Source organism: Natator depressus, chromosome 14 (assembly GCF_965152275.1).
Source record: "Natator depressus isolate rNatDep1 chromosome 14, rNatDep2.hap1, whole genome shotgun sequence".
Lineage (NCBI taxonomy): Eukaryota > Metazoa > Chordata > Testudines > Cheloniidae > Natator > Natator depressus.
The window spans coordinates 41,738,061-41,754,391 of record NC_134247.1 but is presented as its reverse complement, the minus strand read 5'-3'; the positions used below and the strand labels follow the sequence as shown (position 1 = coordinate 41,754,391).

General features: G+C 52.5%; 1 protein-coding gene and 1 long non-coding RNA gene across 2 annotated transcripts in view; both read right to left on the bottom strand.

Annotated features, from left to right (window-relative positions):
* LOC141998574 (uncharacterized) overlaps window positions 1–13,413 on the bottom strand; it is a 32,508-nt gene extending 19,095 nt beyond the window's left edge. Inside the window, 5 exon segments of the mRNA XM_074971446.1 lie at window positions 667–1,812; window positions 9,683–11,761; window positions 12,050–12,163; window positions 12,789–12,915; window positions 13,313–13,413. Coding sequence (XP_074827547.1) covers window positions 667–1,812; window positions 9,683–11,761; window positions 12,050–12,163; window positions 12,789–12,915; window positions 13,313–13,369 — 3,523 coding nt within the window. The 5' untranslated portion in view covers window positions 13,370–13,413.
* On the bottom strand, window positions 1,993–3,097 carry LOC141998600 (uncharacterized). The gene is made up of 3 exons (XR_012641854.1): window positions 3,072–3,097; window positions 2,445–2,603; window positions 1,993–2,130 (listed from the first exon to the last, which is right to left on the bottom strand). It is a non-coding gene; the product is annotated as an uncharacterized LOC141998600 (long non-coding RNA).
* Window positions 13,414–16,331: the final 2,918 nt, after the last annotated feature.

The following is a 16,331-nucleotide window of genomic DNA, read 5'->3' as shown; positions in this document are numbered from 1 at the left end:
ACTTGCCAGCATTAAAGTGCCTCATTTTATCTAAGAGTCCTGACTCTGTGTTTGTTTGGCTAATACAGAAGTCCAGGGAAGGCTCCCCCCCAACCCTGGACGGGAGGGAAACCCTTTTTCCCTAACACCATCAGGGGCACATTCACCTGCACATCGACCTATGTGATCTATGCCACCATGGGCCAGCAGTGCCCCTCTGCCACGTACATTGGCCAAACCGGACAGTCTCTATGTCAAAGAATAAATGGACACAAATATGACATCAGGAATGGTAACATACAAAAGCCAGTAGCAGGACATTTCACTCTCCCTGGACATTCAGTAACAGATGTAAAAGTAGCCATCCTTCAACCAAAAAACTTCAAACACAGACTTCAGAGAGAAACTCCAGAGCTACAATTCATTTGCAAACTTAACACCATCAATTTGGGCCTGAATAGGGACTGGGAGTGGCTGGCTCACTACAAAAGCCATTTTCCCTCTCTTGATATTGACTCCTCCTCCTCAGTCATTGGGAGTGGACCACGTCCATCCCGTGTGGATTCTCCCATTTTTAATGAGGTATGATCTCTATCTGAAACTTTTCCCACAGTCCAAGCACTTGTGGGGGTCTCTCTCTTGTGTAGATTCTTCCATGTTCAAGGAGGTCTGATCTCCATGTGAAACTTTTCCCACAATCCAAGCACTTATAAGGTCACTCTCCTGTGTGGATTCTCTGATGTTTAACCAGCGCTGATCTCCATGTGAAACTTTTCCCACAGTCCAAGCACTTATAGGGTCTCACTCCTGTGTGGATTCGCTGATGTAAAACAAGGTCTGATCTTCGTATGAAACTTTTTCCACAGTCCAAGCACTTGTGGGGTCTGTCTTCTGTGTGGACTGCCTGATGATATACAAGCTCTGACCTTCGTATGAAACTTTTCCCACAGTCCAAGCACTTGTGGGGTCTCTCTCTTGTGTGGATTGCCTGATGTTGAACAAGGTGTGACTTTCTTATGAAATTTTTCCCACAATCCAAGCACTTGTGGGGTCTCTCTCCTGTGTGGATTGTCTGATGATAAACAAGCTCTGAACTTCTTATGAAACTTTTCCCACAGTCCAAGCACTTGTGGGGTCTCTCTCCTCTGTGGAGTGCCTGATGTTCAACAAGGTTTGACCTTCTTATGAAAGTTTTCCCACAGTCCAAGCACTTATGGGGTCTCTCTCCTGTGTGGACTGCCTGATGTTTAGCAAGCTTTGACCTCGCTGTGAAACTTTTCCCACAGTCCAAGCACTTGTGGGGTCTTTCTCCTGTGTGGATTGCCTGATGTTTAGCAAGGTTTGACCTCTCTGTGAAACTTTTCCCACAGTTCAAGCACTTGTGGGGTCTTTCTCCTGTGTGGATTGCCTGATGTTTAACAAGGTGTGACCTCTGCATGAAACTTTTCCCACAGTCAGAGCACTTGTGGGGTCTCTCTCCTGTGTGGACTGCTCGATGTTTTACAAGGTCTGACCTCCGCTTGAAACTTTTCCCACAGTCCAAGCACTTGTGGGGTCTCTCTCCTGTGTGGACTGTCCGATGTTTTACAAGGTCTGACCTCTGCTTGAAACTTTTCCCACAGTCAAAGCACTTGTGGGGTCTCTCTCCTGTGTGGCTTTTCTTATGTGATGTTTGTGCTGACTTTGAACTGAAACGTTTCCCGCACTCGAGGCATTGAATGGGCTTCTCTCCAGTGTGGCTTCTCCCATGGTTATTAAGATCTGAGAGTTTATTGAAGTTTTTCCCACGGTCCAAGCATTGAAGGGGTTTCTCTCCAGTATGGATTGTATGATGTGTCACAAGCCGTGATCTCACAATGAATCCTTTCCTACACTCAAGGCAGTGCCAGGGTGTCTCTTCCTTGGGATTTGTCTGCTGCGCTCTGGGATCTTCATCTCGTCGCCCACCGTTAAGAGATTCATCCACTTTGTTCCTGGGGTGGTTTCCCAGAAGCCTCTCTGACCTGTGCCAATTTCCCCAGGCTTCTCCCTCTTCCGTGCAGTCGGAAAAATTCCCTTCAGCTCCTCCCACCCAGGGCCCCTGTGGTTGCACTTCTCCAGGGACATCCTGATGACGATTCCCCTCCTCATTCTCACTCCCTCGCTCAGCACCTGCTGGGAGAGACTCAACTGAGACAGGAGTCATTGTGCAAGGGAGACAGAGGAATAGCACCGAGGGAAACCCAACAGAAAGACTGAGCAATTGGATTCTGCCTCCACATCCCACCCAAACACTGACAAGGAAGAAAAGCTGGGAAACAAACTCCTGCAGCTAAGAGGCTGGGTGGAATGCCGTGAGCGATAACTGCTGACTACAGCCCTGTCCTGGCTGAGATGAGGAAGAACTGAGGGCGTTATTCACACCTTATTTTGGGATTCTCAAACTTTTCCTTCATTCCCCAGATGGTCTCTGTGTCAGTCCTCACCTGTGCGGGTGCATCTCAGAAGCCTTCCTTCCTCGCAGGCCTGGAGATCGGGCACCCACGGCTCATCCCCTTGCTCCAGCCGGGCGATCAGCTCAGGTTTGGAAATGGGAAATCCTGTGCAGAGGGTGGAATCAGACCAGATCAGGGTTCATGGAGGATCTGTCACAAAGGACATTCCGTGAGTGGAACCTGTCCCTGTGCTCTGCTGGAGGAACGAGAAATCCAAGAGGATGGGAACAGGATCACTGAGCCTCCTTGCACAGGGGGACTTTTCTGGGGAGGTGAGTTGAATTATTACTACACCCTTACTAGACGTTCCCGGGATCTGTGAACTCTGAGGGCTTTGCTGACTCACACAAAGCTCTGGACTTAAACCCCTGCCTCTTTATAAAGCTGCAGACCCCAGAGCCCTCTCCATAGCTGGAGCTATTCCCAGGGAGGGGGGTCCATTGGGTTTTGACTCCCATGCCCTGCTGGAGGGGGCACGGAGATGCAAGTGTCTCTCATGGCAGCTGTGCATTATGGAACCCATTCGCCTCTGCTCGAACTGACCAGGGAAAAACCTGACCAAATTCAGATACACAGGCCCCACGGCTTCCAATAACGGAGGGGACAAGAATCCCTTACCCAGCGAGGTCACCGTCTTGTAGTTCTCCTGCATGACGTCCCTATAGAGGGCTCTCTGAGCGGGGTCCAGCAGAGCCCCCTGCCCCTGGGTGAAATACACAGCCACCTCCTCAAAGGTCACCGGCATCTGAAACAACAAGAGTCCCCCACTCAGCACCTGCTGTCCGTGCCACAATCCCACTAATCATGGCAAAGAAAGAAAAACGTGAAGCTGTGGGTGGGCCAGAGTAGCAGAATCCCACAGGCACTCTGCTCAGAGCAGCCAGCGGGTTCCAGGGGCTGGGAGACGGTAAGAACTCCTTGTCTCCCCAGCACACGGAGAAGGGGAGGGTCTTCTCATTTCCCACACGCCTGCCAGCCACAGGCTGAGACGGGAAGCGGAGCTCTGAGCCGGGGACAGGGACAGGAATCCTGACAGCTTCCCTTCGTATTTCACAGCAGCCTCTGGCCAGTAAGGTGAGACTCCAGCACTGGGAGTTTGGACAATGTTCCCAGCCCTGTGTAAGGGGGTTATATCCTGTTTGAGAATTGGGGGAATGTCCCCTCCACCGCTCCCCTTCCAGCAATGGGCCTACTCAGAAAATCAGCAGGTTTCTCACACCCTGTTTCCTCCCTGCCTCTCCCTCCCCCGCCCAGCAGCTCCCTGAAAATCCCCTACCTGAGCTGGCTCCATCACAGCCATTTCCCTTCTCTGTCCCCTGGAAGACTGGCCGATCTTTAGTGAAACGTGGACCTGATTCCTCAGCCTGTCGGGGCGAGAGGGAGGTTACAGAAGGGGCTTCTGTCCATGTCACACCCCGATTCCCCCCAGACTCTTCAGAGCCTCCCAGTAACAGCATCTCTGAGCCAAATGCTAAAAAAAGGGAAGAACCCAAAGGGCCACTTTGGGGGATTGGCCCCCATTGCAGTGTAAACCCCTCTCCCTTACCAATAGCTGGAGCCCTCTGGTGGCAACACCTGAAGAATGAGTTGCCCTGGACTCCCCCGGCAGCCCCCAGGGACAGGCAGGCAGAGACTGATCCCATTGGCCCATCTGTGCTCCCGCCCCAGCCCGTGCCAGAGCCAGCAGTGACTGGTCTGACTCCGGTGTGGCTGAGATCTGAATCCTGCAGGGAAATTAGACCAGAACCTCGGGCAGACCCCTGCACTCAGGAGACACAGACCCCACCAGCACGGGGGTGTCTGACAACAACACACTCTGAGCAGGGTGTGTGTGTGGAGGGGGCGGGGGGGACTTGGTTTTTGCTTTGTAGCTTCTGCGCCCTGAGGGGTTAGTCCCCTGATCGCTGCCAAAGCTGGTTTGACCAGTTCCAGGAGAAGAGCTTCTCTCCGCCCCTCCCACCTCGTGTCCCGTGGGGCGGAGAAGCTGCCTTGGCATCTCCCCCCGCCCGCCTCCCCACATCCCCCCTTTCCCTCGCAGTGCCCCCCACTCACATCTTCCCCCATTCCAGCCTCGCTCCCCTCAGCCCCACAGTCTCCCCGATCCTCCTGCATCGCCCCATCTTCCCTTCAGTGCACCCCTGCCCCCATCCCAGCCTGCCCCCTGCACCCGCCTCCGGCCCCTCTTTATCCTCCTCCCCCTGCAGCCCGGTGTGACGGGGGGGCACCGCTCCGGGGGTGGGTCTCTCTTACCTTCCCTCCGAGCGAAGGGGCCCTGGCCGGGCTGGGGGCTCTGCCCTGGGAGAGGCTCCCGGGGAGCAGCGGGCAGGGCCCGGCTGGAGGTTCCCCTCTCCCGGCTGCAGCCCGGGCTCCGGGCTCCCAGCACCAGCCGCCGGGGCTCGGGGATCTCGCCGGGAGCCTGGGAGCCAGAGTCCCCGCAGCGGCTGCGAGTCACTTCCTGGGCCGGGCCTGAGCCCCGCGATCGCTCCCCACAGATGCTCCTTGGTCCTAGCAATAAACCCACCGCTCTCCAGCCCCCTGCCCAGCCGCTGCCCCTGGGGGCCCAACCGCCCCTGGGCTCGGGGAGCTTCTCCCAGCAATAAGGGGTCATCCCGCCTAGAAACTTCTCCTGTCAGCATCCAGTCTCGCTTGCAGCCTCCCTGCAGGACTAACCGGGCACGGGCCGCTGGCTGATCAGCCCGTCTGCGGCAAACTTCTCTCCATGTCGGGCTGGCAGAGGCCTTGCTCTCACCTGCCTCTCTGGTCACAGGCTACTGGCCAAAACCTCTGGTTGTTTGAGCTGACTGGGCCAGATTTGCAGGGGGGAGAGAGAAGGCAAAAGGAGAGAGAGCAGAAGTGGGGGGTGGCATAATTGTTTAGAGCACTGGCAGAGGTGAAAGTAAGCCGGTCTGATCCAGTCTGGCGTACCCGGCAAGAGCCGGGACACCGCTGACTGCACCAGCAGGGGGCAGCTTCCCCAGGCTGGTGATGTGAAGGGCTCCGGCCCCCGCTACCGCAGCGGAGCCCTAGGCCCTTTAAATCGCCCCTGGAGCCCCGGGGGTCCCGGCTGCCGCTGCAGCTACTGCTCCTGCCCTGATTTCAAGGGCCCGAAGCTCCCAGCAGCTGCTCACATACCAGGGGGAGTTCAGGATTTAGCCAAAATCAAAGTCAGTGGAGTTGAGGATGTCAGCTGGCTCCCCTTCTCTGGTTTGCCCTGCTTAGCTTGTCTTTCAAGATCAGGATGATGAAAGCCCAACAGTGCCATGCTGCGGCCCAGGAGACAGCGGGTGTGAGACATACCCCAGGGTACAATCTGGACTGTTGAACTGCTTAATTCTCCATCCCAGGGCATCCCAAGGCACTGCTTCCCAGGGTGGATAAAAATCAATGAGTTAAACAAAAATCAGTGTTTTATTTAAATTGGATTTTTTTTTTTTTGATAAAATACTGTTGGAGGCGGAATAGATCTGGACAAGGAGAAGAAGTCTGGAGATAAATGTGAGAAACGATGGACATATGCTTTTCTGTTAAAATATTATATCTTTGCTGTTGAAGAAAAAAATCCAGAATACTTACTGTAGTTGTTTTAGTGAAATAAAACAATTTAAACGTCTGTCTGGTGATGTTCTCCTCCACAGGGTGGCATGAATGAAATAACCAAACAATGAAATAACCAAATGCAAATAAATGAAATGAAATAACCAAACAATCATTCATTGTCTGATATAGCTGTAAAACTAACCTGAAAAGTTTTCAAAATAAATCACTGTTTTAAAATGTATAGTGTGTAACTTCTAAAAATGAAACCTACATCTATCTCTGAGTTGTGTAGAATATCATGGAGCAGGTCCTCAAGGAATCAATTCTGAAGCACTTAGAGGAGAGGAAAGTGATCAGGAACAGTCAGCATGGATTCACCAAGGGCAAGTCATGCCTGACTAATCTAATTGCCTTCTATGACGAGATAACTGGTTCTGTGGATGAAGGGAAAACAGTGGACGTGGTGTTCCTTGACTTTAGCAAAGCTTTTGACACTGTCTCCCACAGTATTCTTGTCAGCAAGTTAAAGAAGTATGGGCTGGACGAATGCACTGTACGGTGGGTAGAAAATTGGCTAGATTGTCGGGCTCAACGGGTAGTGATCAATGGCTCCATGTCTAGTTGGCAGACAGTATCAAGCGGAGTGCCCCAAGGGTCGGTCCTGGGGCTGGTTTTCTTCAGTATCTTCATTAATGATCTGGAGGATGGTGTGGATTGCACCCTCAGCAAGTTTGCAGACGACACTAAACCGGGGGGAGTGGTAGATACGCTGGAGGGTAGTGACAGGATACAGAGGGACCTAGACAAATTGGAGGATTGGGTCAAAAGAAATCTGATGAGGTTCAACAAGGACGAGTGAAGAGTCCTGCACTTAGGACAGAAGAATGCAATGCACCGCTACAGACTAGGGACCGAATGGCTAGGCAGCAGTTCTGCAGAAAAGGACCTAGGGGTTACAGTGGACGAGAAGCTGGATATGAGTCAACAGTGTGCCCTTGTAGCCAAGAAGGCCAATGGCATTTTGAGATGTATAAGTAGGGACATTGCCAGCAGATCGAGGGACGTGATCGTTCCCCTCTATTCGACATTGGTGAGGCCTCATCTTGAGGACTGTGTCCAGTTTTGGGCCCCACACTACAAGAAGGATGTGGAAATACTGGAGAGAGTCCAGCGGAGGACAACAAAAATGATTAGGGGTCCGGAACACATGAGTTATGAGGAGAGGCTGAGGGAACTGGGATTGTTTAATCTACAGAAGAGAAGAATGAGGGGAGATTTGACAGCTGCTTTCAACTACCTGACAGGTGGTTCCAGAGAAGATGGATCTAGACTATTCTCAGTGGTAGCGGATGACAGGACAAGGAGTAATGGTCTCAAGTTGCAGTGGGGGAGATTTAGGTTGGATATTAGGAAAAACTTTTTCACTAGGAGGGTGGTGAAACACTGGAATGCGTTACCTAGGGAGGTGGTGGAATCTCCTTCCTTAGAAGTTTTTAAGGTCAGGCTTGATAAAGCCCTGGCTGGGACGATTTAATTGGGGATCGGTCCTGCTTTGAGCAGGTGGTTGCACTAGATGACTCATGAGGTCCCTTCCAACCCTCATATTCTAGGATTCTATGATCTATTAAGATTATAAAAACCAAGAATGCGCTTTTCTGTAGAATACCATGATAAAATCGAGTCTTCCGGACGAGTGATTTAAATCATGATTTAAATCAAATCCACCCTGCTGCATCACTGTGTGAACAACAAACCCCTCCATGCTCTGCTCACACACAGCCACTAGCATTCAAACTCACTCCTGGCCGCACTGTACTGAGTGTGACTAGCCAGACACTCATGAAGTTACTAAATGACTCAGCAACATCAGCCACTTTTCTACTCCCAGCCTTGCACCCCGGGAATCTGCATCTTGGACTGCTCAGTCTGTTCACTGTGCTGGACAAACTCAATAATTAGTGGGTCATCCCCCCACACAAAGGGGTCGGATTAGGCCATAGCCTTGTTCTCTCAAGTCTAATCCACCAAACACTTCAAGGAAAACACACAGGTCCAGACAAAACACTAAAATCAGTTTATTAACTGGAACAAGGAGGTTTTCAGGGATCACAAGGGAGAAAGATGTGAAAGGTCGGAACTAGTTAAATCTATACAATTAAAACATGCATTTTAAATCCTAAATTTTACCAATCTAAGGAAAATGCGAAGCAAGCAGGTTTTCGCACCCCGCCCGCTATTGCAAGCGGTTCACAGTTCTTCATACCCAGGACCGATTTCCTTCCCGCCTTGGTGCGTCCTCCCCAGTCCAAGGCCTCTGTGGCCTTTCAAGGCATATCCTTGACTTCTGTAAAGATGGGAGAGGAGTGGTGAAAATGGAGGCAATTCTCCCTTCTGCTTTTATACCATTCTCCTCTTTGAGGTTCAAGCTCCAGCCAGGGGGCAGGCAACAATCAGTCTGTGGCCAAAGTGAGCGTCCAGCCCTCCTTCTGGTGAATTGTAACTCTCTTGTTCACAGCTCCACAGCTGGTGAATGGCCAGCTAAGCAATTAATGGCCACTTAGCACCTAGCTGGTCTGCAGGTACCATTGTCTCTAAAGAGCTAGTCTGTGGGCGTTTTCCAGCTTTCCAGCATGTAACAAACGTACAGCAAACTCTCAGAGCTCCATGGACAGCGCTGACAGACACATTTTAACAGGACAATAATATTCAGCAGATGATAACTTTTCCTAGGATACTTCACAAGACATACTTTGGAGAAGATTTATCCTTCTGAAAACGTGGTGACCATAAGAGTGTAGACCAGTGGTTCTCAAAAGTGTTTCATTGGCCCCCCCCTTCTTTGTGTGTATGGTCATTTACGCCCCCGCCCTCACAAGCACATATATGGCCACCCAGCTCTAAAGGCAGAGTCGTTGCTGGCGATGCGCCCAGCTCTGAAGGCCTCCAGCAGCAACACAGAAGTAAGGGTGACCAAGTGAAAAGTGATATTCGTCAATATCGCTGTTCACAGCAGACTTATCACCCCATTGCCACCCTGACTTCTGCCCTGCTGCTCCACCTGGGTTTTGAGAGCCTGAGCATTTATCCCCACCTCCCAGATAGGCCAGTTCCTTCTTCAAGAGTCCCAGACAGAGGTCACGCCTCCCTTGACATATTCCTGTGCCTCCATTGGGAGGACATACCCCACAGTTTGAGAATTACTAGTGTAGACAGTCACCATTGCGATCGGAACCCAAGATGGTAACAGCTGCTCCTTTCTGTCTGTGGGATCCCCAGAGAAAATGTCCGAGCACGAGAGAGGAACAGATCTCACTGATATTAACCTTGCAAATCACATTTCGGTGATTTCAGCTATAAACATTCCCTCCATCCTTCAGCCCCTAACCCCAGTGATTTCAAGGAGAGGGAGCTGGAATTGGGCAGGTGACATGGGCGATGGGTATAATCTCTGAATACAGGAACTCTTTGCATAAATTGTTAACCTCGAAAAAGATATAGCTAAACATAGACCATGACAGTTACCCCTCTTCCAAGTCTTTAACATGTTTACATTTCAAACTCTAGCTTCATGAAGGTGGAAACACTTTTAAAATCTCATTCTAAAAGTTGAATCTGAGTCAATTACATACAAGTTGCTTAACCCTTTCTTACCATGTGTCACAGAAATTTACATCTTGTGTGGATTCTTCCATGTTTAACGAGGTCTGACGTCCGTATGAAACTTTTCCCACAGTCCAAGCACTTGTGGGGTCTCTCTCCTGTGTGGCTTTTCTGATGATAACCAAGGCCTGAACTCGAAATGAAACTTTTCCCACAGTCCAAGCACTTGTGGGGTCTCTCTCCTGTGTGGCTTTTCTGATGATAACCAAGGCCTGAACTCGAAGTGAAACTTTTCCCACAGTCCAAGCACTTGTGGGGTCTCTCTCCTGTGTGGCGTTTCTGATGATAACCAAGACCTGATCTCGAAGTGAAACTTTTCCCACAGTCCAAGCACTTGTGGGGTCTTTCTCCACTGTGGATTCTCTGATGATTAACAAGGTTTGACCTCACTGTGAAACCTTTCCCACACTCCAAACACTTATGGGATCTTTCTCCTTTGTGAATTGTTTTATGTTTAAGAAGGTATGACTTCTGCATGAAAATTTTCCCACAGTCCAAGCACTTGTGGGGTCTCCCTGTATGGATTTTCTGATGATAACCAAGGGCTGATTTCCAAGTGAAACTTTTCCCACAGTCCAAGCACTTGTGGGGTCCTTCTCCTGTGTGGATTGCCTGATGATTAACAAGCTGTGACCGCCATGTGAAACTTTTCCCACAGTCCAAGCACTTATGGGGTCTTTCTCCTGTGTGGATTGCCTGATGATTAAGAAGCTGTGACTTCCGCTTGAAAATTTTCCCACAGTCCAAGCACTTATGGGATCTTTCTCCTGTGTGGATTGCCTGATGTTTAGCAAGGGTTGACCTCTCTGTGAAACTTTTCCCACAGTCCAAGCACTTGTGGGGTCTCTCTCCTGTGTGGCTTTTCTGATGATAACCAAGGCCTGAACTCGAAGTGAAACTTTTCCCACAGTCCAAGCACTTGTGGGGTCTCTCTCCTGTGTGGCTTTTCTGATGATAACCAAGGCCTGAACTCGAAGTGAAACTTTTCCCACAGTCAAAGCACTTGTGGGGTCTCTCTCCTGTGTGGCTTTTCTGATGATAACCAAGGCCTGAACTCGAAGTGAAACTTTTCCCACAGTCCAAGCACTTGTGGGGTCTCTCTCCTGTGTGGCTTTTCTGATGATAACCAAGGCCTGAACTCGAAGTGAAACTTTTCCCACAGTCCAAGCACTTGTGGGGTCTCTCTCCTGTGTGGCTTTTCTGATGATAATCAAGGCCTGAACTCGAAGTGAAACTTTTCCCACAGTCCAAGCACTTGTGGGGTCTCTCTCCTGTGTGGATTCTCTGATGATAACCAAGGGCTGATCTCCATGTGAAACCTTTCCCACACTCCAAACACTTATGGGATCTTTCTCTGTGAATTGTTTTATGTTTAAGAAGGTATGACTTCTGCATGAAACTTTTCCCACAGTCCAAGCACTTGTGGGGTCTCTCTTCTGTGTGGATTGCCTGATGACGACCAAGGTCTGATTTCCGCTTGTAACTTTTCCCACATTCAAAGCACTTGTGGGGTCTCTCTCCTGTGTGGACTGCCTGATGATCAGCAAGATCTGACTTGCATATGAAACTTTTCCTACAGTCCAAGCACTTGTGGGGTCTCTCTCCTGTGTGGCTTTTCTCATGTGAATTTAGTGCTGACTTTGAACTGAAATATTTCCCGCATTGAACGCATTGAATGGGCTTGTCTATAGTGTGGCTTCTCCCATGGTTATTAAGATCTGTGTGCTTATTGAAGCTTTCCCCACTGTCCAAGCATTGAAATGGTTTCTCTCCCGTATGGACTCTCTGATGTGTAACACGTTGTGATCTCACAATGAATCCTTTCCCACACTCAAGGCAGTGCCAGGGTGTCTCTTCCTTGGGATTTGTCTGCTGCTCTCTGGGATTCTCGTCTCCTCCCCCACCGTTAAGAGATTCATCCACTTTCTTCCTGGGTTGGTTTATCAGAAGCCTCTCTGACCTGTGCCAATTTCCCCAGGCTTCTCCCTGATTCCAGCAATGGGAAAAATTACATTCAGCTCTTCCCAGAAAGGTCCCCTGTGGTTCCACTTCCCCAGGAACTTCCTCATGACGATTCCCCTCCTTCTTCTCACTCGCTCGCTCAGCACCTGCTGGGAGAGACACAATCCAGAGAGGAGTTATTGTGCTGGGGAGAAAGAGGAATAGCACTGAGGGAAAAGCCAACACAAAGACTGAGCAATTGCATTCTGCCTCCACATCCCACCCTAACACTTACAAGGAAGGAGAGACGGGAAGGGTGGAATGGCGTGAGCAATATCTGCTGACCATAGCCCTGCTCTCCGTGAGATGAAGAAGAACTGAGGGCGTTACTCACATCATATGTTGGGATTCTCAACTTTTTCCTTCATTCCCTGGATGGTTTCTCTGTCAGGCCTCACCTGTGCTGGTGCATCTCCGAAGCCTTCTGTCCTTGAAATCCTGGAGATCGGACACCCACAGCTCTTCCCCTCGTTCCAGCCGGGCGATAAGCTCAGGTTTGGGAATGGGAAATCCTGTGCAGAAGGGGAAATGGGTCCGGATCAGGGTGCATGGAGCATTGGTGGAGGATCTCTCAAACAGGACATTCCGTGAGTGGAACCTGTCCCTGTGCTCTGCTGGGGGAACGTGGAATCCAAGAGGATGGGAACAGGGTCACTGAGCCCCCTTGCGCAGAGGACATTGTCTGGGGAGGTGAGTTCAATTATTACTACACCCTCACTAGGCATTCCCAGGATCCTTGCGCTCTGGGGGCCTTGCTGACTCACACACCCCTCTGGACTTAAACCCCTTCCTCTTTCTAAACCTGCAGAGCCCAGAGCCCTCCCCGTGTCTGGAGCTATTCCCAAGGAGGGAGATGAACAGGGATTGTATGTGCAGCCAAGAAACAACACAGACAAGACAATGCGGATTTATGCCCCTTTGAAAGCTGGAGGGGTGGGGATGGTTTAGCTTGTCCATTGGGTTTTGCTCTCCCATGTCCCAGCGGAGAGGGCACCGAAATGCATGTATTTCTCACACGGCAGCTGTGCATTATGGAACCCATTTGCCTCTGCTCGAACTGACCAGGGAAAAACCTGACCACATTAAGACACGTAGACCCCACAGCTTCTAATAACTGAGGGGACGGGAATCCCTTACCCAGCGAGGTCACCGTCTCGTAGTTCTCCTGCATGACGTCCCTGTAGAGGGCTCTCTGAGCGGGGTCCAGCAGAGCCCCCTCCCCCTGGGTGAAATAAATAGCCACCTCCTCGAAGGTCACCGGCATCTGAAACACCAAGAGTCCCCCACTCAGCACCTGCTGCCCCAGCCACAATCCCACTACTCATGGGAAAGGAAAAAAAAACGTGAAGCTGTGGGAGGGCCAGAGTAGCAAAATCCCACTCCACCCTGCTGAGAGCAGCCAGGAGGATTCACGGGTTGTAGAAGGTGAGAGCTCCCTGTCCGCCCCAGCACACGGAGCACGCCAGGATCTTCTCATTTCCCACACGCCTGCCAGCCACAGACTGATACAGCCCTGCCGAGGTGGTTATATCCTGCCTGAGAAATGGGGGAATGTCCCCTTCCCCTTTCCCTGCTACAGTGGGCCTACTTAGTAAATCAGTAGGTTTATCAAACCCTGTCTCCTCCCTCCCCGGCCCAGCAGCTCCCTGAAAATCCCCTACCTGAGCTGGCTCCATCACAGCCATTTCCCTTCTCTGTCCCCTGGAAGACTGGCCCATCTTTAGTGAACCGTGAACCTCATTCCTCAGACTGTCGTGGTGAGAGGGAGGTTACAGAAGGGGCTTCTGTCCATGTCACGCCCCGATTCCCCCCAGACTCTTCAGACCCTCCCAGTAACAGCATCTCTGAGCCAAATGCAAAAAAAAGGAAAGAACCAAAAGGGCCACTTTGGGAGATTTCCCCCCATTGCAGTGTAAACCCCTCTCCCTTAGCAATAGCTGGAGGCCTCTGGTGGCATCACCTGAGGATTGAGCTGCCCTGGACTGCCCCAGCAGCACCCAGGGACAGGCAGGAAGAGGCTGATCCCATTGGCCCATCCCCGCACCCCCCTGCCTCAGCCAGCAGTGACTCCGGTCTGACTCTGGTGTGGCTGAGATCTGAACCCTACAGGGAAATCAGACCAGGGCCCTGGGCAGCCCCAACACTCAGGGCACACAGACCCCACCACCACAGGGGTATCTGACAATAACTGAGAACCAGGTCTGCGAGTGTGTGTGGGGGGGTTGGGGCTGGGTTTTTTCCTTGTAGCTTCTGCACCCTGAGGGGTTAGTCCCCTGATCACTCCCAAAGCTGAGAAGAGCTTCTCTCCGCCCCTCCCACCTCGTGTCCCATGGGGCGGGAAGCTGCCTTGGCATCTCCCCCCGCCCGCCTCCCCACATCCCCCCTTTCCCTCGCTGTGCCCCCCACTCACGTCTACCCCCATTCCCGACCTCGCTCCCCTCAGCCCCACAGTCCCCCGATCCTCCTCCATCGCCCCATCTTCCCTCCAGTGCACCCCTGCCCCCATCCCAGCCTGCCCCCGGCATCCCCTACACCCGCCTCCTGCCCCTCTTTATCCTCCTCCCCCTGCAGTCCAGATGTGACTGGGGGGCCGCTGCAAGGGGGGGATGGGAGGGTCTCTCTTACCTTCCCTCCGATCGGGGCCCCCCGGGGGCAGAGGCCGGGCCGGGAAGGGGCCCTGGCCGGGCTGGGGGCTCTGCCCTGGGAGAGGCTCCCGGGGAGCAGCGGGCAGGGCCCGGCTGGAGGTTCCCAGCTCCGGGCTGCAGCCCGGGCTCCGGGCTCCGGGCTCCCAGCACCAGCCGCCGGGACTCGGGGATCTCACCGGGAGCCTGGGAGCCAGAGTCCCCGCAGCGGCTGCGACTCACTTCCTGCGGCCGGGCCTGAGCCCCGCGATCGCTCCCCCCAGAGCCGCTCCTGGGTCCTAGCGATCAACCCACCGCTCTGCAGCATCTCTGTGTCCGGCTCCTGTTACACTCACAGGCTCCAAGGTCACAAGGGACCATCATGAGCATCTTGCCCAGGGGTTCTCACGACCAGATTTGGTGGCCTCAGAGTGTGGCCAGCAACTCTCGCTGGTGCCCGCTCTGACACTTTCCCCTATAATCCTAAATAACTTTACTAGAAACCAATAACTATGCACAGAGGTAAAAGGGGGGACACTCCCTCTGGTGTGGGGAACTTTTCTGGCTTCTACCGAGACCCAGAGGAACTGGCGAGCAAAAGGATCTGAGTCCTTTACCCAGAGGCCTGCATGACCTCGAGGACCCCTCCCCCCCACCCGCTTCCACTCTGGACCCGTAACCCAAGGCTGGGCCCAGGGCTCCTGAGGCGCTCGACCCCCAATCTTGTGATCACTCAGGACAGCTGTCCCCATTCTGGGGTGTTCTCTCCACTCTGGAGGCTTCCTTCATCATTGCACAGAGTTAAGAACAAATACAATTTATTAAAGAGCAAGTAATACAAAAATAAGGAGAAAAGTGGGAAAGATGAAAGGAAAACATGACACCCCGCTCTGTGTGGGGGAACCCCAACCAACCCTCTCTGGAATGCCAGGGCACTTCACAGTCTGTCCCTCCCACCTCGCACCCAGGCCCTGGCTGTGCTGCAGGCATGCCCAGGGTTGGACACTAACTCTGGTGTTGGCCTCAGGCTCTAGGTAGTAGGACCCTTCTTCCTAGCGTCAGCTGCTTCCAGTCAGGGTTATGATCCCCCACCCAGTCTGGCCTGCAAGGCCTCTTGGCTGAGGGCCTCTCCTTGCCCTGGGCCCTTTGCCCAGGGTCCCCTTCGCTCACTGCTCCCGGCTCCCAGCTGCTCCAGTTTCCCTCTGCCTCCAGCCCAGCCCAGCCCTCCTCTCTCCTTAGCCCCTCCTGCTCTGCTCTGGCCCAGCCAGCTCCAGCTGACACAAAGGAGAGGACGCCGGATGCTGACTCCCTCATTGGCCTGCCTGCCCTGTCAATCAGGCTGACCTACAGCATTGCCCCCCCTACCCCCCCATCAGTCTCAGGGTCTTCATTTCTCATTGGCCCTTCCCCTTTCTATTGGTGTTAGGAGACGGCCTAACTAATGGCCAACCCATTAAGTTTCAGTAAGGGGCCAACAATCCCCTTACTCCTATAAACATGAAAACCATAATTTCTTTATTGGTAGTTAGTAAATCCGCTGCTGTGAAAAAGGGTATTTCTATGTTTGCTAAAAATTTTCACAACCTCTCAGCTAGCGACTCGGGTTGCCAATTTGGTAATATTTTAAAAATGGACACTCAAGTCGGAGTGCTGCAACCTCCCCTGCCCCGCCTCTGCCCCCCAAGGTCCCATCCCTGCCCCACCTCTTCCCTCCAAGGCCCTGCTCCGACTCCACCTCTTCCTCCAAGGGTCTACCCGCCCTCCACTTCTCTTTCCCCCTTCCCTGCCTAGGTCAGGAAGGGCTTGACTGTGGAGACGGGGCTGGGAGCTGCAGCTGCCCAGTGCAGGTAGGAGGCAGCCCCGGCTGAGTCGGCTCTGATGGGAGTGATGACCCAGTGCCTCCCCCCCCGCAGTAACTCGACTTTGGGTGTCCAGTCAGTAGATGTGATCGGACACTGTCAGGTCCCCTTTTCCACTGGACTTCATGGTTGAAAACCGGGCACCTGGCCACCCTAACAGCACCCACTGTGCCAGAAGTGCTGGGAACGCGTCAGGGACA